The following is a 21,720-nucleotide window of genomic DNA, read 5'->3' on the forward strand; positions in this document are numbered from 1 at the left end:
CAATGATAAAGAGATAAACATGTCTATTGAATCTTGCATTCTTTGTATGTTTGGGGGACATGTGAGCAAATTCACTACACTTCTATTTGCATAAGTAGGAACACTAGCTCAGGCCATTTTTCTGGTGTCTGCTGCTGTCTACCTTTGTGGGTATGGGTTTGGGTTTGATCTTAATTTGATGAAGTTTCTCATTGGCCTGAAGTTTGTCAGGTAGCCTAGGATGACAAGTGAGCCCCAAGGTATATACCTGTCCTCACCCTCACAGTACTTGTCACCACAGCACAACATTTTGATGTGGATTCTGGCCTTGGACTCAGGTGTCCACACATGCAAGGCAAGTGCTTTCCCTACTCTTTAAATGTCACGCTGAGTTTTCTTTCTACAGGCTTACCAGTAGTTGGAATGAGAATGGCTCCTGTAAGCTCATGTTTGAATGCTTGTTGTATACTTGGTAGAATTGTTTGGGAAGGATTGGGAAAGTCAGCCTTGTTGAAGGAAGTGTGTCACTGGGGGTGGGCTTTGAGATTCTAAAAGCCCATGTCAGGCCAGGCTCTGTTTCTCTCTATACCTCTTGGTTAGTGATGAGATCTAAACTCTCAGTGTGGCTCTAGCACCACATCTGCCTGCCTACTGCAAAGATGGCCATGGACTCACCCTCTCAAAGTGTTAGCAACTCCCCCCCAATTACATGTTTTCTTTTATAAGTTCCCTTGGAAGCCATAATACACACACACACACACACACACACACACACACACACACACACACACCTTGTGCTTGCTGCTTCAGCAGACCTTTGCTTAGTTGATTTTGAGGACCTTGTTCTCTTAGTGCCCTCCATTCCCTCTGGCTCTTACTGTTTTCTCTTCCATGGGGCTCCCTGAGGCCTGAGGGAGGGATTTGATGAAGACATCCTATTGAGAGCTGAGTGTTCCAAGGTCTCTACCTCTCTGCATAATGTCTGCCTGGGGTTCTCTGTATTTGTTCCCATCTGCTGCAGGAAGAAGCTTCTCTGATGTCAGCAAGGCACTGATCTGTGAGGGTAGCAGAATATCAGCCAAGCACAGTGGTGCACACCTATAGTCTCAGCACTTTGGGGAGACAGAGTCAGGAGGATCTCTGAGTTCGAGGCCAGCCTGGTCTACAAAGTGAGTCCAGGACAGCCAAGGCTACACAGAGAAAAACCAAAACCAAAACCAACCAACTAACCAAACAACCAACCAACCAAACAAACAAACAAAAAAATGTACAGCAGAATACCATTAGGAGTTATTTGATCACTACATGGTTTTCTTTTTTAGACCACTATTATTTGATTTTGCCCTAGGTCCCTGGGCTGTCTAGTCACAGGTTCTTGGTCACCCAGAATCACCTGAAAAGAAAGGGATTGTTTCTAGAGTTCTTAGAGGCACTTAAAATTGCAATATGTGAACCAGACCTTGAAAAATCAAACTCATGGTGTAGCAGAGATGAGTGAGATTGGGGCAGCTGAGTATGTGAGACAGCCTCTGTCTGCTATTCTGGGAAGGGTGCTGGATCAGAGGCAAAGGAGAGCAGTTTGGAGTTAACTACAACCACATTGGCCAGAGTACTTGGATATGAAAGCCAAGAAAATAGGATTCTTTCCCAAAGGTAACTTGGAATACCATACAATGGAGTTTAAACAAATGAAAACATAATTTTGATGTAGCGTTTGTCTAGAGAAGACCAAAACAAACCAAAAACCCCACCTTTTAAAAATAAGAAAGAGAGGCTAGAGAGCTGGCTCAGTGATAAAGAGCAGAGGCTGCTGTTACAGACGACCTGGGTTCCATTCCTAATATGCCATGATGGTTCACAAGCATCAGCAGCTCTAGTTCCAGGAGATACAACACCTTCTTCTGGCCGCTGAGGGCACTGTATACACATCATATGTGGACATGCAGGCAAGAAAAAAAAAACCTAAAATTAAAAAAAAAAACCACTCCCACCAGGCATGGTAGATCATGTGTTTAACCTTAGCACTCTGGAGACAACACCAGATAGGTCTCTGTTAGTTCAAGGCCAGCTTGTTCTACATTGTAGGCCCTAGTATAGCTAGGGCTACATAGAGAGACCCTGTCTCAAAAGATAAAAAAACAAAGACTACCTCCCTATAGTTTCTTTATAGAAAATATGCTTGTATTAATTAGTAGTGTTTCCTCTGATAATTTATGTATGTGTAATTAATGTAGCATTATATCAACTACACTATTGATATTTATTATATCTATAAATAATATATAACTATTATTTTATTATAAAGGGTATGTGTTTATTATTTATTTTTAAATAGCAGAATAGTGTTTGAAAGGAAATAAAAACAGTATTAACATTTTCATAAAATTAAGATTGTATTTTCTTTTTTGTGGCTTGCATATAAGAATGCAATGCTATTACTAACTGATCTCCTCCTATGTCATGTCTGGACTATGTCTAATGATACCTGTGTAGTCTCTTTGATTGCTTTGATGTGGACTTTATTGTTGTCAGTGATTTATGATATGGAAACTGAAGCTATAAAAAAGTCAGGTAATTTTTAGAAAAGGTTTAATGACATTAACAACAATGAACATGTTTACCTGAATGTTGAATTCTCAACTTATATATATAAGTGTTCTTTCTTTCATTTGATTTTTGTTGAATTTGTAACCATGTTAACTTTCCTCTGTCAGGGCATGGCACTTTGTTCATGATTAGACTTCTTTGGGGCCTCGGATGAGCTGTTTGATGGTGTTTTGTCTTGGGAGACTTTATATGTGTCACTTGGCTTCTAGAACACTCTTCTGCCAGTTTTGGCTGCCCTTGCCCTAAAAGTGATTTCTTGAACCATCTTGTTGAACATCTTCATGTTTTCTTGCTATTTGAATAATAGAATTTTGACTTTATTCCTTCAGTATTTGTATTCTACATGTATTGCCAGGTGCATGGCTGCACAGTAGGATATGTAAGGCCAGAGATTTTGTTTAGTCAGTAGAATGCTTGTCTGGGATACAGGAAGCCCTAAGTTCCAGCCTAAGTACCACAGAAATTAAGCATGGTGGCATATGTATATAAACTTAGCATTCAGGAGGTGGAGACAGTAGAATCAGACGTTCAAGATCATCCTTGGCTACATAAATAAGTTTGAGGCCAGCTATGTGAGCTATATATAGCTATATGGGCTATATGAGACATAGGCTCAGAAACAAACAAATAATGCCCAACTAATAGTAAATATTTAGTAACCAAATACAATGTATCAAATATATCTTTTGTTGTCATAATTTACTTTCTTTATTGGTTCTATCTGTGGTTTGGTTTCTCCATGACTAGCTTTGTGAGAAGAATCTAACAGTTTCCTTTTTTTTATATATTAAATCATCATTTGTATTTTTTTCAGAGTCGTGCTCCAATTTCTGCTAAACTAGTGGCCAACATGCTGTCAGTTGCTGGGGCTGATCACATCATCACCATGGACCTGCATGCCTCTCAGATCCAGGTACCACCATTGTCTTTCTGGCCATGGTTAGGTACTAACTCTGTTAACTAATGTTGAAAGGTTTGAGTCTGCACAGCTACTCTCTTGGCCAGTTTACCTTTCCTGTAGATGCTGCCATCTCTCTCACACCTTCCCTCCAACTCATTTCAGAGGAGCAGGGATGCTTTCTTATATGCTCTGTGATGCCATCTAAACGTCTGGAAAATAGTTAAAGTGGTGGCATCATCACGTGCATGTTTGTGTGCACCTATATGTGGAGGCTAGTGGTCAACACTGGATATCTTCGCCAGTCACTCCCCATCTTAGTTTTTATGACAAGGGCTCTCACTAAACCCAGAGCTCAATCAATTCACGTAACTCGGCTGACCGACCAGTGAGCTCTGGGGATCTGCCTGCCTCTGCTTCCGCAGCACTGGGGTTACAGAATGTGTAAGATGCCATGCTTGTTGAGCAAGTACTTTACACATGTACACACTGAGCCATCTCCCTAGTCCTGCAATACACATTTTTAGTTTCTTCATAACCTCTTCTTTTGTCATGAAAACAGGCTACATTTCATGGTGCCTACTTAAGATATATAATGGATGTGAAGTATGTAATTTGTGGTAAATGCTAAAACAACAACAAAAAAACAACTGGTTTCCTCTCTTCCTTGCAGTGCTATTCTTTCCTTCCATGTACTCTCTGTCACATAAATTTCAGAGCATGCCCAGAAAATAGATTAGACTGAAAGATGTCTTGTGACATCTTTATCATTAGATTTATTTCTGTTACAATAACCCACAAGGAGATGGTTCTATGAAAGTATCTTTTGGATAAATAATTCAAATATTACTTAGAGATAGCAATTATCTTTTTTAAAATCTGCATCTAATTAAGCTCAGTTCCTTTTCTCATGGGGCCTGGTGTATGTGTGCAGCGACTGCAAACAGCATCCTACTCAGGGGCTGCTTGTAGTGTTTCTGTAAGGGACCTTGGAGACAGAATTTTCTGGTGGATAATCATATCTCTTAGCTCATGCTGTCTCCACTATAGGCTTTAGACAGGTATATGGGCCACTTTTGATAAACCTCAGGATGTCTATCTATAAAACAACCTGAAAAATAAGGAGCCATGTGATTGAGACCCTACACAGGGTCAAAATCAAGTTTCCTAGCTGCCAGAAGATCCACATCTCAGAGAAGTGATACTTCACCAAGTTTTTTATTAGAATATATGAGGTTTATTAAATGACTATAGGAGAGAAGGGAAGGGGGGAGGGTACCCTGGAGAGAGAAAGAAAGAGACAGAGCCAGGGACAGAGACAGAGGAAGCTAGAGGAAGAGAAGGGAAGAAAGGGTAAAAGAAAGAGCTCACCAGATTTAATGTCCATGAATTTGAAGACATTTGCTGAGAAGCTGCATTTTCTCAATGAATGTGAGACAAATACATTTGCACTCATGGTCCCTCAGGCATGTGATGGGCCCTGCACTCCTGAGAGTTTCCACTGTGCTGAACTGCTGACCCCACCGATCATAAACCTCACTTTTCTGTCAGAAAATAAACCTGCAAAGTGACATTGATTATTTTTCCTTAGGGATTCTTTGATATTCCGGTGGATAATTTATATGCAGAGCCTGCAGTTCTTCAATGGATTCGGGAGAATATCACTGAATGGAGAAACTGTATCATCGTTTCCCCAGATGCTGGAGGAGCCAAAAGGTACCAGACAAGTGACACCATGCAGACTTCTCTCTTTACCTAATTTGCTTTCCTGATTTCAGCATTTCTCTTTGTCTTAAGTGAGAAAGCATGTTTTGTGCACTGGGGGAGGGGGGGAGTTCAATGGTTACAGCGTTTGCCTCATAAACCTGAGGGCTGGAGTTGGGTCTGCAGAACTTATATGAATGCTGGGCATGCTTAAAGGTCTGCCTGTGATTTCAACCTTGGAAGGCAGAGATGGGAAATCCCCAGAACTATCTGACTAGCTCGGATTTAATTGGGAGACACTGCCTCAATAACTAAGGTAACAGCAATCTAGGAACATTCCTGGCATTAACCTGGGGCCTAGACTATGTGTGCACATACATCCACACCACACAATGGCATATGAAGAACATCTTAGAAAGTGTAATGTGTGTGTGTGTGCACGTGTCTGCGTGTGTGCGTGTGTGTGTGTGTGTGTGTGTGTGTGTGTGTGTTGCTGGGGATAATACTCAATGCCTCATAGATACTAAATAAGTGCTGTGTCTTTGAGCTATGTGCTGTGTCTTTGAGCTATATCGCTACCCCAAGCACGCTTGCTTTTAATTATATAATACTATATTCTGCAAATGAGCAACTAAATAGGTCTCAGGCTTTACGTCTAGGGCAGAAGCCCATCACCCTCTCAGCATTTCACATTAGTCCTGAAAATAAAACAAACACATATGTGCACTCTATATAATAAGGATTGTAGTTAACTGAGTTAGTCCTAACCACAAACACTTGACGGGAGTAGCCAGAATAAAACCCATTTTTTTTCCAAAGGAAAAGTATTGTCCTTCCTTTGAAACGGGAATGTGTGGAACAACAAGAAAGGGAGATGGCTAACATCTGACTACATCCAGATGGGGGCAGGACTGCACTATGGTGGTCTGGGGGATAGGGCTGAGATGGGGAAGGGCCAGCAGCTTGGCCTCTCCCACCTATGCAGGGGCTTCCGTAAAGCAGGGAGCTAAAAGCCAGACCCCTAGCCAATAAACAGGGCCTTTGGATGAGGGAGAAAGCAATCACCCATGAGAAATCCATCCACAAGCCTGTGATACCAACATGAGATTATGAGGTCCCCCTGGGGTACTGGACTCCCTGGGCTAAGAAAATTAAGGCAAAAAATTAGTTCCAGGCTACAGTACCCCTATGGAGTAAGACTTCCACAGTTGGAGTTGGCAGGGGAGAAGTTGCTGAAGAATGTGACCCGTCATTCTGCTCATCCAAAGCCAGCCAGCCCTGAGAGCCCAATATGCCTGGACTCAGTGTATAGCTAGCAAGGCACAGCTAGCCAGTGCTTAGGAGTGATGGTCAAATGAGCAAGTTTAAAGACAAACTTGCTATGCTGCCATAGTGGCAGCCTAAGGAAGTAGTACTGAGTAGCAGAGTCAGCCAGCTGCATGGAGAGCTTGAAAGAGTCTGTGAGTCATTAGGGCACTTGGTGTTGAGGATGCAACAAGAATAAGGAGATGATGCTGATTCGATGGACTGCTTACTGCAAACTGAGCCTTAAGACCCTGAACCTTGTAGAACTTGCCAGCTGCTATCTGGGAAGACAAAACCTTGTGGAGTGGAGTTTTATTGCCAAGGTAGAGGCCACCATAAGAAAGGAAAACTTAAGAGGAACCTCCACCCACCAGCTAAAGTAAAGAGGCTCATAAATGTGAGTCAGTCGTTTGAGTCCAGGGTCAAGAGTGACCATCAAGCTTCAGAATAACCCCAAAGTGCAGTGATCTTGGGTGTGGCTCAGTGGTAGAACATTGCTAGGCATACCTACAGCCCTGGATTCCATCCCCAGCACTATACAGACACACTTGAATATACACTTTCTCTCACACACACTCACATTCACATGTAGCTTCTCCCCATATTTTTAAAACACCACAAATAAATTTATTAGGAAGATACTGGATGACTCAAAAATTAGCTGGGAAATGGAAAAGCAGGCTTTGAAAACATGCAGAGGGGCTGTAGAGATGGCTCAGCGGTTAAGAGCACTGACTTGCTCCTCCAGAGGTCCTGAGCTCAATTCCCAGCAACCGCATGGTGGCTCACAACCATCTATAATGTGACCTGATGCCCTCTTCTGGCCTACAGGTGTACATGCAGGCAGAGCACTGTATACGTAATAATAAATAAACGAATTAAAAAAAATAAAATCCCGAAACAGAGCACACAGTCACAGCTATCACATCTCTCCTAGGCCAGGGGCTCCAGGCCTGGGAGGTAATTGGGTTATAGGAAGAGCTGTCGGTTTTAAGTCATGCCTATAGTTTACCCATGTAAAGTCTAAAGCTCCGTGCTTTTCAGTATATTCTTTGATTTGTGTGACTGTCACTGCTATCCACCTCCATGACAGCCGGTGGAAACTCCATGTCCCAGAGCAGTTGCCACCCATGTCCACGGAAGCCTTTGGCTACACCAGTCTACTTCTATGTTGACTACACTAAAAGACATTTTCATATCCATTGATCAATCAGCAAATGACCATTTTGTCTGACACTAAGAAAAAAGAAAATAGATCTTTGGACTAAGTAGCCTAAAGAATAATAGATTCCATGGATTTCTTTTGGCCCTTTCCTTTTTGCTATCCCAACGGTCTCTCAATATAGCCAAAAATATCATTCATGTGTTCTGCAAAAAGAAATTGAAATAAGGAGCCAGTAAGATGGCTCAAGAGCCATCCAAGCCTGACAGGCTGAGTTTGTTATCTGGGACCCTCATAGGAGGAGAAAACTGATTTCTACAAATTATTCTCTGACTGCCATACATGTGCCTTTGCACATGTGCGCATGAACACGCATGCGCACACACACACACACTATAATAAATTAAAACAAATTGAAAGAATAGTATGAAAGGTGAGTCAGCTTCACTGTTGTTCTTTCCAGTGTTTGGATGGTATTCAAACATACTCACCCTGCTCTGTAGATGCAGATAATAATGTGCTACTATGATTTGAATGTGGACTGTTTTCCCGAGCCTTCCGTGTTTGCACACTTGGGCCACAGCTGCTTTGGGAGGCAGAGTGTGACAAGGAGAAGAAGGTCATTGTGGCGTTGGCTTGTAGTTTATAGCCCAAAGCAGCTTCTGCTTGGTTCTTTGCTTCCTGTTCCTCTAAGATGCGGTAAATATGAGCCACCTGCTCCTGCCACCAAGAAGCTGCCTACTCCGAGCTATTTCCTCCCATGATGGGCTATATTTCCTCAAACCATGAGCCAAAGTGAAACCCCTCCTCTTTGAGTTGTTCTTTGTCAGGGGTTTGATCACATCGGTAAAAATAGTATGGATCCTGTACACACTTCTCCACTTGGGTTTTTAAAGATGAACTTGCTATATTTTAGCAGTAATCCCATAGTTATGTAACAGATATTCTTGATCACTTTTCAAGGGAGGAGGTATTTATTTTGGCTTGTAGTTTGAAGGTACAGCCTATTATGGCCAAGAAAGCACAGCAGCAGAAACATGAAGCAGCTAGCCACATTGCGTTCTTGGTTAGAAAACACATAAATGCCGATTCCCAGTGTTTCTTCTCTTTTCTATTCAGTTTAAGAAACCATTCCATGGGACGGTGCCACCTATATTCAGGGTTACCTGGTTGCTTTTATATCTGTGTAATAGTCACTTACATGTGGGTGTGTCATTTCCATGATGCCTTGCCACTCACGCACAGACACTGTAGTTTATGTAGTCCAGACGCAGCAGACTTCCTTTGACACTTTGCATACTTGTCTAACTAAGATACATTCCTAAAAGTAGAACCAGTAACCCACAGGCACAAGCCATTTGAGTTTGGGTGGACAGTGCCCAAAGTGGGTCGTTCAGGAAAAATATTCCAGATGGCACTGCCCAGTATGGCTGCTACTGTCTTGATATGCAGCCTTGCTCACATAGTGTATTATCAGTTCCATTTGACATTCTAGGGAGCTGACCTTTGTGACCTTTGTGACCTTCGTGAACTCGGGTTATTGTGAGTGAGAGCAGGCGTCGTTTCTGGCATGATGATTTTTTCCATGAGCAAAACTGTTGTTGTCTTGCCTGCAGACTTTTACCTGTGGATTGGCAAAGGTACAGGATTACAGCTCTGCCTTTCATGAATGTCTCCCCTGATTTTTAATGTCCTCCCCCTTTTATATGCTTATTCCCTGAAGGCCTTTCAAAACCATCTTACAGTTATGCTTTCTTCTTCACATTCTGGCTTCTGGGCTTATGAAGCACTTGCCTTTCTCTTAAATTTTTTCTTCTCTTGTGATTTTGGATATTTTTAAAGATCTCTTTTTCTCTTTTAATGTTCTGATTTTTCTTCCATTTGACATTTATTGGGAAATAAAAGGTAAAATAAAAATCCAATTCTCCCTCTCCTCCACCAGCTATCTAGTCATTCAAGAACTATTGAATTATCCATCCTTTCTCTATTGCCTTAAAACAGCATCTTTTACTATATATTAAGTTCTTCTATCTACCTGTGAGCTCCTACTTTTTTCTTCCTTAAATTTTATTTTATTATAATTTATTCACATTACATGCTGATTGTAATCCCCTCGCCATTATCGGTCTGTTCCCACCCTCCCCTCTCTCTTCCATCCTATTCCCCTCCCCTAGACCTCTGACAGGTGGGGTCCTCCTCCCCCACCATCTGACCACAACCTATCAGGTCTCATCTGAATAGCCTGCATCCCCTTCCTCTGTGTTCGAAGGGGCCTCTCCACTTAAGGGGCAGCAATCAAATCATGGGCATCAGAATTCATGTCAGAGTCAGTCCCCTGCTCTTCCTCCCACCCCCCTTCCCCATGTAGAGAATGAGCTGTCCATAGGCTTATTTTTAAAATCACAGAACACAGCTTTGGAGATGCTCAGTGGGTAAGCACTCTTTCTGCTCAAGTATGAGCACCTGAGTTCAATTCCCAGCACTGGTCTAAAAAGCCATGTATGGCCACATACCCCTGTCACCTTAGCACAGTGAAGAGTAGTGGCAGAATGTTCAGTGGGGCTTGTTGATTGACAGCCTAGCTCCAGGTTCAGTGAAGAGACCCTGCCTCAAAGTGTAAGGTAGAAATTGATAGAGCAAGAAGTGTGATGGCCAACAAGAAAAGTTGCTCAACCATGTTCATAACAGCCTTATTCATAATAGCCAGAACATGGAAACAGCCTAAGTGTCCCTCAGTAGAAGAATGGACAAAAAAAACCTGTGGTACATATACACTATGGAATACTACTCAGCTATTAAAAACAAGGAATTCCTGAAATTTGTGGATAAATGGATTGAGCTAGAAATGATCATAATGAGTGAGTTAACCCAGAAGCAGAAAGAGTCAAATGGTATATACTCACTTATATCTGCATACTAGCCCAAGGGGCATGTCCCACGAAAGCCTTCACTTACCAGGAAACTGGGACAGAGGGGAGGACATCCTATTGGGACTCTAGATGAGAGAAGCATGGGAGAATAGCAAAGTAGAAGGATCCAGAGGGTCCTAGAAACCTACAAGTAGAACATTATGATAGGCAGATTTGGGCCCAGGGGTCCCGCTCAAACTAAGGCACCAGCCAAGGACAATACAGGTGGTAAACTTTAAACCCCTTCCCAGATCTAGCCAATGGTCAGAACATTCTCCATAGTTGAGTAGAGAGTGGGATATGAGTTTCTCACGTACTCTGGTGTCTCACATTTGACCATGTCCCCTGGAGGGGGAGACCTGGTGGCACTCAGAGGAAGGACAGCAGGTAGCCAAGAAGAGACTTGATACCCTATGAGAATATACAGGGGGAGGTAATCCCCCACAGGAACAGTCATAGGGGAGGGGAATAATGGGAAAATGGGGGGGGGGGGAAGAATGGGAGGATACAAGGGATGAGATAACCATTGAGATGTAACAAGAATAAGTTAATAAAAAAAAAGAAGTGTGATGGCTAATTCTAGCCTCTGGGTGTATATGCCTACACACACTTGTGTACACATACTGCATCACACACACACACACACACACACAAGAGAGAGAGGCAAAGAGATGGAGGGAGAGACACAGACAGAGAGTAAGTAAATCACCAAGTTTAAAATGTTATTTTGTTTAAAAGTCCCCAGAATGCTCTCATCTAGCTACTTCTGCTCCTGCCCCCTCTGCTGAGAAAGACCAGTTCTGTAGGGGTACACATGTAGGAATGTGAGTCACCTTCTTTCTCTTTACCCTGTCTGCTGTACTTCCTTGTCATCATCATGTCTTGGAATGGGCTATTCTCCCACTGACAGTCCCACTGGAACAGCCTAGCAGGTAGTATGCAAAGTCATATTTCACTAGAGAAAAGATCTGTCTATCTGGAAAATCTAATTCTGATGTTTTAGAAAAAGCTTTGGGGCCAAATCTTTCCAAGTAAAGCTTTGTCTTGCCACAGGAGGTCACTCTTGAGTAGTCTTTGAAACTTAATTGAGGAACATAGACCAATAAGAAAGAAGCATCCCTATAGTAATTAAATACATGTATGCACATATATATGCACATATATTAAATACAACTATAAAGGGTTGTGGGAAGTAGGTAAATCTGGGTGCTTAATATGTAACCTTTTTCCTGATTATATGTTCTTTGATCATGTACTACCAAAAAATTCAGTTAGAAGGAAGAAAAATTTAAACTACTTTATAACCTTAGGGACACAAATAAGAATAATTTAGTGTACTAGATGTCCTGGGAATTCACACACACACACACACACACACACACACACACACACACACACACACACACACACACACACACAGAAGAAGGGAGGGTGAGAGAGAGGGGGAGGGGAGAGGAGTAGAAGAAATAAAAATCACATCTGTGCACCTGGGAATGGTACAGCTTGGCAGATAAAAGTGCTTGCCATGCAAGCCTAACCCTGAGTTCAGTCTCCAGGACCCACAACTTCCAAGAGTTGTCTTTTGACCTCTACAGGCATAGCATGGCCTGTGCATGCCCGCACTCGTGCCCATACTACAAATAAATAACATTTAAATAAATATATATATTCACATTACTTGATGCGTAAACTGCTTGCTGTGTAAGCATGGTGCCCTGAGTCTGTTATCTCCAGCACCAATATAAAAGGTAGGTGTGCTGTGCCTGTCTCTTAATACTAATGAGGCAGAGACAGACAGATTCCAAGGGCTTGCTGGCCAGCAGGTCTAGCCAAAACAGTGAACTCCAGGTTCAGTGAGAGCCCTGGCTTCAAGAAGAATGTGGAGAGTGACAGAAGAAGACACCCAACACCAAGCTCTGGATTCCATACACAAATGCAATCAAACAGAATTGTTATTCTGTCTCTTTCTGCCTATGATTTCAATGTGATTTGTTGTATTAGCCTTACTCATTTGGGGCACATATTGAGTCTCCATTGTGTACATAGAATTAGTTACATGCAGCTTTCTCAGGAAATGATAATATTATATCAAACCAGGGGATCTGGGGCAGGAATCTTTCTTTCCCTTTTTTCTTAATGCTGCATGAACCAGCAAGTAACTGACATGGCTGGAACTCCACCCAGATCAAGTGTGCATGTGCCTCAGCGCCAAGAGCCACAGAGCTCACTGGCTTTCCCTGGCCTCTGTGCCTTTCTGTCTGTCTGTTTGCAGTGGGGTTGCAAGGTCATACCTGGACTTAGAACTTCAGCCACAGTGCTGTCCTGTGGAGCAGGTGCCCTTCCTACTCCTTACTGGATAAATAAATACAAATTATTTAGTATCTGCATTTTGCACAATCTGCTCAAGTGCCTTTTCTTGAAGAAGAAGAAGAAGAAGAAGGAGGAGGAGGAGGAGGAGGAGGAGAAGAAGAGGAGGAGGAGGAAGGAGAAGAAGAGAGAGAAGAAGAAGAAGAAGACGAAGAGAAGAAGAAGAAAGAAGAAAGAGAGAAGAAGAGGAGGAGGAGGAAGGAGAAGAAGAAGAAGAAGAAGAAGAAGAAGAAGAAGAAGAAGAAGAAGAAGAAGAAGAAGAAGAAGAAGAAGAAGAAGAAGTAGTCGTCTCGTGTTCTGAAAGACCACTTTTTCTTAATGAGAGTTTAAAAGGTTTATTGTGAAATTGGCATGTGCACGGTATATACTTGAAGGTGATTATGGGGCAAAATTTTTGCCTGCCTTCAAATTACAGGCTTCTTCCAGTTAGCTGTTTAAGTAAAGAAGCTGTTGGTAAATGGACAGCGTTAGAAAGGAAGGTTGTCTGCTGGTATGTCTAGGGTTTTGTTTCCTGCTGTGGTTTTTTTTAGACTGTTTTCAGATTGTATCGTTTTCCTGAACATATCTCCATGCTTCTTTTCCTGTGGACATGCAGTGTTAGTGTCTCTAAACTCACAGTCTCACTTCATGGCGGATGCTTAGAATTCCTGCTGGTCCTCTCTAGGTGCCCTGTCTTTACTTCTTTAAGATGTCTGATCTGTAGTTTTTTTGTAGTTGCTTAAGCATTCATTTTTTGCGTGTATTGCTCAAAGGTTCAGTGTCTTCCAGTAGTTCTGGAAAATTCTTAGACGTGTGTGTGTGTGTGTGTGTGTGTGTGTGTGTGTGTGTGTGTGTGTGTGTGTGTCCAGAGGTCAACCTCAGGTGTCGTTCTTTAGTAGCTATCTGTCTGTGTTTTTTGTTTTTTGTTTTTTGTTTTTTTTGTTTTTTTTTTTTTTTTTTTTTTTTTGAGACTGGCTTTTTCACTGTAACCTGGAATTCCCACTTTGTCAGCCTGCCTGACCAGTGAGCCCCAAGTTGGCTATCTCTGCCAACCCCAGGACTGGGGTCACAAGCACATACCACCACACCTAGCTTTTAGGTAGATACAGGGGCTCAAGCTCGAGTCTTTCTGCATGCGTGGCAGGCACTTTCCTAGCTGAACCAGCTTCTTTTTCTCTTTGACAAACTACAGCTACTCTTGCCACTTTGTCACTCTGCTGTGCATGGCTTTGAGCTCATTTTACATGTTTCCCTTCTCTTTTGTTTTTTAGGTTACATTCTGAACTCTAACTTCATCTCATCTTTAATCCACTTTATCTAGATATTTTCATTTTGTTAGCTACCATGTTTATAAGTTTGATAAAAAATGTAAATGTACTATTTTCTATTTCCAACCTTTCTTTTCTTTCCCAACTCTTCATTGGGCATTCCTCATTACCCTTTTATTCTTATTTGGGCATCCATTTTATTTTCTCAAAACATGAAACAATTCCATCATCCTCATTTTCAACTAATTCCAGTGGCTCATTCCTTGGTCTTGTGATTTGGTTACAGCTGTTTCTGGCTTCCAGTTTGGGTGTCTTGTTATCCTTGGATGTCTTCTGGCCCCCCTTTTTTTGTACAAAAAATTTTTTGTACTATTGAGAGGACTTTCACATATTTCTTTTGGGTTCCTTTAAGAACTACCCCCAAATTATTGCTTTAAATTCACCTCTCTGCTTGAGGATTTTCATCCTATAAATAATGGGAACTGAAATAAGCAACCATCAGGAGACTGCAGATGTGGTTTAGAATGTTCTAAAAAAAGGAACTGACCTTCACTCAGCATCAGAAATAAGGCAGGGTAAGCATCCTTCCTGTTCCCATGGGGCAGTAGGATGGGATTTCAATGTTATTACTCTGGAGGGGAAAAGTGTGGCACTTCTGTTACCCAACGGTTTCCTGTTAGATCCTTGTTTCAACGGGGTCCTAGGTTTACTTTCTCCCCTGCCACCACCCTCCAACAGTCCCAGCAACAAAGCACAAACTGCAGATTGTTAGGGGGCTGGAGAGATGGCTCTGTGCTTAAAAGCACTTGCTGTTCTTATGTGATAATGGAACAGAGCTAGATTCCCAATACCTGTGTTAGGCAGCTCACAACCACCTGTAACTCCCAACTTCAGGGATCGGATGCCCTATTCTGGCATCTGTGGACCCTTGTGTGGTGCACACACACACACACACACACACACACACACACACACACACACACACACACACACAATTTAAAGACTATTAACACTCCTAGGAGAGCTTCAGAGAAAAGACTGTGCCTCCTGCAGCTTCTCAGTGTCACCTGCTTCTACCAGCTGTACAGCTAGTGGTTTTTTTTTTCCTACCACCTCAGCTTTAGGGTACATCTGTGATGGTAATTTCCTCAAATTCCTGCATCATCTACCTTTGTGATTCTTTCTATTGAGAATAGTCAAGCTGCCTAATTATCCAGAGGGCCAGATTTCAGCCTCAAATATCATGAAACTCTGAGTTTGGATCGGGAGCACCCATGGAAAAGTTTGCCATGGCTGCATTGCCAGCACTAGAAAGCAAAAAAGGGTAGGTCTTAGGAAGTTGAGAGGCAGTAACTGAACCCTAATGGCAAGCTCTTGCTTCAGTGAGAGCTCTGTCTCAAAGTGATACAGTAGAGTACCCACTTCCTTGTCTAGCTTCTGCGCATGCATGAGCAGAAGTACTATACACATTTATAAACACACACACACATGCGCACGCACACAACCCAAAAAGCAAAGAAAGATTGTCTCATTTTCTTCGATCATATTGAGTAAAAGAAAGTTGGAGGCTGTGAAAATTACTGGCTGAATAAGTTGTCCAGAGTTCCTCATGTTCTAGCAGTTCAGCTCCCAGATCAATGCTCAAAAGATCTGAAAAAAGAGCCTCAGCTATGCAGATGCCAAGAAGCATGGCAGCACAATTACTAGGGATGGGCTTTTCCTTATGGTTTTGTGACATGTTTTGTAACTAGGCAGAAGTTTGTGGCTGTGTATCGTTGTGAATACACTGAATGCCATGAAGTGGTTTAAAAGATAAAGTCTACATTATATGTATTTTGCCACAATTTTCAAAACTCCTGGCCATGTTGAAAGTCTTCAGCCTCAGGACATGGTAACCTGAGTGGAATACTAACTATGTCTGCTTTAGGCTGTCCTCTCAGACACAAAAAGTGGGTTTTCTCTGATAGTTGTCCACTACTTTGTCCTGATGCAACACATACTTCTTTTTTGGTTGTCATCTGAGGATGACATGCTGAATAGCCCTACATGAAAGGATAGCCTCTGTGCACTGCTTCCTAAGTTGGTATGGATTTGTGTTAGCCCATCCATTTCTTTTTAAACCTGAGTTTTTATGGTGACAGATTACTGTTTTAAAAATTAAAATAGGAAAACCCTTAATGCCACATGGTATTGATGCATTGTTTTGAAGAAGTGTCATCATCAAAGTGTATTTTTCACAGATAAATGCAAACTGCCGTGGGCTCGCTCACTCTCCTGCCTTCCCTTTCTCTCTCCCTTGTATACTCAGGTCCACCCCCACCCCCCCCCCCCCACCCGCCCCGAGTTGGCAACAATGATCAGCCACAGTGGATGGCAGAGGAATTAGAGTCAGGCAGGTGTGGCCAACTTTCGGACACTGTAACACTATGTTATCACATTTGAGAACCACACAATTAGGGTTCATTTTTAAATCTCATTGTTGTCCTGTTTGATAATATCATACATTCATAGCATGTTTTGATCAAATCCTCACTCCCTTCTCTCCCCTCCAATTCCCCTCCTGTTTCCCCCACCACTTTTCCCTCCCAACTCCATAGGCTCTTTAAAAAAAAAAACAACCTTAGACTTGAGGGATGGCTTAGCAGTTAAGAACACTGGTTACGTTTCCAGAGGACCCACGTTCTATTCCCAGCACCCACATGGTAGCTCATAACTGTCTATATGAGTTCCAGGGGACCCAAAACCCTCTTCTGGATTCCATGGGCACTGTAGACACATGATACACCAGGTAAAACAATCATACATATAAAACAAAAATAAATATTTTTTAAGTCTCATGTTTTGAGTACATTTACAATTTGTGTTGGGGCATATTCATAGTGTCCTTGGTGACATATAGCCTACCAACTTTCGGGATGGGCACATCTGAACAGAATCTCATTAGGTCTCAATAACACCCCTCTCACAAGCCTACAGATTGCCTGGATATGTCTAACTTGGTTCCAGAAACCAAGCAAATGGTTAAGTCCTAAGTAGCTTGCCTTAAGTTGTGCCTGTGAGTTTTAAATGGACTAACAAATGGCGTATCGGTCCAGCAGGCTTACCCAGCTGCCGTGGGTGCCCTGACATGTGTGGCAAGCTGCAAGAGAGGCAGAATTCAACATTAGCCTGTTCCATGTGGATTGTGTCTCGACTAGGCCTGGTGTCACAAGTGTGGCCCATGCAATCCTTTTCATTATCTTGAGTGTGGTTGCTTGCTGTATGCCTAAAATATTTTTTTTTCAAAAACAGATTTTGGTTTTTAGTCCTAAGAGATTCATACATATTAGTAAACAGGGTTTCTCAGTAAGGGCCTGCCTGGAGTTCGCTAAATAGACTAATATGAATTATTATCAAGACCCAGGGATCTGCCTATTTCTGTCTCCCCAGTGCTAGAATCACAAGCATGTGCTGTCACTCTTGGCTTTTTAAGCATGCATACTAGGGATTCAACTCAGGTCCTTATTCTTGCTAGGCAAACATTTTACAATTGGGCTGTTTCCCCAGCCTAGGATCCAGTAATAACTTCTTAGATTGACTGTGTTAGTATGTTCCTTTGCTTCTTTCCACAGGGTTACATCAATTGCAGACAGGCTGAATGTGGAATTTGCTTTGATTCACAAAGAGAGAAAGAAAGCAAATGAAGTGGACCGGATGGTTCTGGTGGGTGATGTGAAGGACCGTGTGGCTATCCTGGTGGACGACATGGCTGACACGTGTGGTACCATCTGCCATGCTGCAGATAAGTACGTGGGATGGTCCAGGAAATAGGCCAAGAAAACATCTCCTTAAGAAAGAAAAACATCCATTTAAAATGTTATTTTAATTATTTATTTGTGTGTATGTGCTTGCATGTGTATGTATCTGTGCGTACACACACGTTAGGGAGGCATGCATGCTATGGTACAGTGGTGGTATCTGCATGCTATGGTACAACTTTGTGAATCAATTATCCCCTTCCATTATGAATCACGAAGATGGAGCTCAACTTGTCAGGCTTGGTGGCAAGTACACTCGCACATTGAACATCCATTATCTGAAATTTAGCATATTTTTCTTAATTGTTGCTGATGGCTTGGCATTAGAGTTTTAGGCCAAAGGAGACTTTAGGCTCTTTGTTCCAGTCCTCTTTCCTTGAGAGAAAAAACATGAACAACAACAAAAATCCATGGGCTTTTTCGTTTCCCAGGTTGGACTTTCAGGTCATTTTTAAAAGGTCAGAGAATGTGCTTCCCTAGAAATCAGGTCCAGAAGGGCAGGGTGTTTGGTTTGTTTGTTTGTTTGTTTTCATTTGTCTTCACCCTTGCTTCCTTCAGCTCAAACTTTAGGCTACAGATGTATACTTGGCGGGATAGGAGCTTCCCCGACTCCCTTGCCACACACGACTGTGAAATACAATTTGCGATATTCTCGCTGCCTTGCTTGTAATATGCTGGCTTGATTACATATTGCATGTTTAGGGATATTAATTGAAACCAGTGGTTTTCAACATAGGGTAGATTGTTCCTTGGGCAGTATTTGACAATGTCTAAAGATATTATTGGTTGTCACAAATAAGGGCATGGGGGTGTTGCTAGTGTGTGGACGTAGGATGCTACTGAATTTTCCTACAGTGGACAAGGTAGCCCCTATGACAAATAATTATATGGATATAAATGCCAGAGTTGGTTGCTAATCCTTGATTTAATGGAATATAAAGCATTTTGCTAGCACATACATTTAAAAGATCCTAGCTTAGGATAGTAAATAAAAATGGATTTTGTCCCATCTTTTCTTTTATAGGAAACACTTTTCACTTGTAATAATGAGACAAGGTAGAGTACTTCAAGAATATTTGAATATTTGTGGTCACTTAATTTTTTTGAAACAGATTGTTGCTTAGTAGCTCTGGCTTATACTGCAGTCAAAATCTTCTGTCTTGGCCTCCCTAGTGCTATGGTTACAGCTATGAAATATCACTAATAACTTTTTTTCTTCTATTTTGCAGGTTACTCTCAGCGGGTGCCACCAAAGTTTATGCTATCCTTACCCATGGAATCTTCTCTGGGCCAGCTATTTCCAGAATAAATAATGCTGCCTTTGAAGCTGTTGTTGTCACCAACACAATACCACAAGAGGACAAAATGAAACACTGCTCCAAGATTCAGGTACTTTCTATACCCCAGGCAGAACCATGCACCAAACAAGGCATCTCGTCAGTCCCTTAAATAGCATCCAGCCTTCTGTTTGCTAAGGCAGATGCTAGCAGCGACAGAAGTTTCTCATCACAGTAAGATATCAGTCATATTAGATCCCTGAGAAAGGCCACAATCAAGAGGACAATGGTTGCTATTTAGAAATAGTACATGAAAAAGGAAGGGAGGAAAGGAAGGAAGGGAAGATGGAAATGGAAAGGAAAGGAGGCTGAGGATGTAATGCCATCGGTAGAGTGTTTACATAACATGCATGAATATGGGGGTTCCAGCCCCAGCACTGAATAAAGTAGTCATGGTGGTGCACACCTACAACCCCTGCACTCAAGGAGGTGGATTCAGGAAGATCAAGCACCCAAGAGCATCTTCATATTTAAAGCCATCCTAGGAGGGATGAGACACTCATTTTGAAAAAGGAATTTAAAAAGAAAATTTTTAAAACCAGAAAATTATCTATGTGTGGTGGTACTTGCAATGTAGAGGCAGGACTATCGTGAGACCAGCGTGACTACACATTATCTTGTCTCACAAACAAAGAGAAGGGAATAGCAAATGGCACCAATGAGATGGCTCAGTGAGTAGACAGAGAGAAACAAAAGAAATAGCAGATCATAAGATAACAATATAAAACATCAAGAGAATTGGGGAAATAGCTTCGTATAGCACTTGCCTAGCATGGCCAACACTAAAAAGCAAAAGTTAAGCATATATATTACCCAAAAAGTCTACCCCGGAAAATGGAGTAGGTGAGGCAGCAGGCTATGCTAATCACGTATGGGGACCTACTTTTTCATGTCCCTCCTGACTATATGCCCACAGACTACTAGAGAGCTGATGGCAGTCACTTGACACCACTGCAGCTTCTGTTTCGAATTGATCTTTCAGTGACGCCCCTGGCCAGTCATTGTGTCCTTAGAAGCCCTCAGTGAGCATAACGATGGGACACAGTGGTGTTTTTCATGATTTCTGATCATGCTAGATTACAGAAAAGGTCATTTCAGCACAAGGAAATCAGTTTGAAAATTGTCAGAGTCATGGCATGAGGGTGTTTTTATGCATGATCAACAGTACATTAATAACTGCTATCCAACGGCCAAGTCTAGCCCAAGTCTTTAAATAAGGTTTTATTGACACATAAATGCTGGTATACTGGGATTATAGTCAAAGCTTAAGATACAAAATGAAAGTTGTAACATTAAAAAAGACTGTAGTTGCTATATAGTTTATAGAGTAGAGAATAACCCTTGCCACTGAATATAGAAAACTAATTTTTAAACAGCCAGTGTACCAAGAAGGGACCATCTGTAGGTAACAGCAACCCTGAATGTCCTCGCTGAAAATCTTCCCAAGAACTGATAATAGTAATTGGCTCTGCTGGTCTTGATGCCTGTGAAGCTGAAACCTGCAGTTGTTTGTCTTTTCTTTCTCAAAGAAATGGCTGAAAGAGGTTTAACCGAAACATACCATATGTGTGCTGGAGAAGACATTTGTAGGCTTTCTGGCTTTTCAGCTTTGAAAGAAATAGATCTCACTCTGGTCTTTTGTGTTTTTCCCTTGCTATTCAGGTGATTGACATTTCAATGATCCTGGCTGAGGCCATTCGAAGAACCCACAATGGGGAATCCGTGTCCTACCTGTTCAGCCACGTCCCGCTGTAGTCCGGATTGGGATACTGAAGGTGGAGCAAGCCTCCTCCCACTTCTCATGGTCTTTGTTTGCCTGCTGTTTTAGCATTAGGACTCAGCAATTCTAGGATGATCACTGGCAAATGCTATCTATGTACACTCTGAGATTCCTTGTCTACCCTTCTAACGCTCAAGACTACTTCTTTCCAGTTTGGGGGTGGGGCCAGAGAAAGGTGGTGGTTGTTTGGTCTTTAAGTGAGCTGATAATGAGAAATAATCATTTCCTTCATTCCTTTTTAGTGCTTTGAGCCAACAACTTTTAAGCCTAAAATTCCACTGAGGAAATTTGTCATATATATATTTTGAGGTTGCCAAAGGTGACTTCAGATGAAAGCCTTCTGTGTAAATATATAATGATATTTAGATATTCGGGGGAAATCCTAAATACCCTTTGCTTCAAAGTCAACCTTGGAAAATTTATGCTATCATGCATTTCGAATTTTTGGTTCTTTCTTTTTTTTTTTTTTAATGAGAACTAGGTTTATTTTATTGTTGCCCTTAATTGGGACTGAATTTTATTGAGCCTAAGATGGTCACTGACATATTGACTTTTCCAAGTAGATATTAAATATATTGAAAACAATATAAGGCTGTACTATTTTTAATTGCCACTTTAGGGATATGTC

The 21,720-nt window shown here is 41.9% G+C and overlaps 1 protein-coding gene and 1 pseudogene across 2 annotated transcripts in view; both read left to right on the forward strand.

The window, feature by feature from the left end:
• Positions 1-21,504, forward strand: part of Prps2 (phosphoribosyl pyrophosphate synthetase 2) — a 36,123-nt gene extending 14,619 nt beyond the window's left edge. The window contains exons 3-7 of one of the 2 annotated variants that reach the window (XM_051141011.1): positions 3,401-3,499; positions 5,076-5,200; positions 17,790-17,963; positions 19,205-19,364; positions 20,975-21,504. In XM_051141011.1, the coding sequence (XP_050996968.1) occupies positions 3,401-3,499; positions 5,076-5,200; positions 17,790-17,963; positions 19,205-19,364; positions 20,975-21,067 (651 nt within the window). In that variant the 3' untranslated portion in view covers positions 21,068-21,504. The remainder of the gene's footprint in view (positions 1-3,400; positions 3,500-5,075; positions 5,201-17,789; positions 17,964-19,204; positions 19,365-20,974) is intronic. The other variant, XM_051141012.1, reaches the window with a different exon arrangement.
• On the forward strand, positions 4,364-4,485 carry LOC127186014 (uncharacterized; annotated as a pseudogene).
• Positions 21,505-21,720: the final 216 nt, after the last annotated feature.

The sequence above is a fragment of the Acomys russatus genome, chromosome X (assembly GCF_903995435.1).
Source record: "Acomys russatus chromosome X, mAcoRus1.1, whole genome shotgun sequence".
Lineage (NCBI taxonomy): Eukaryota > Metazoa > Chordata > Mammalia > Rodentia > Muridae > Acomys > Acomys russatus.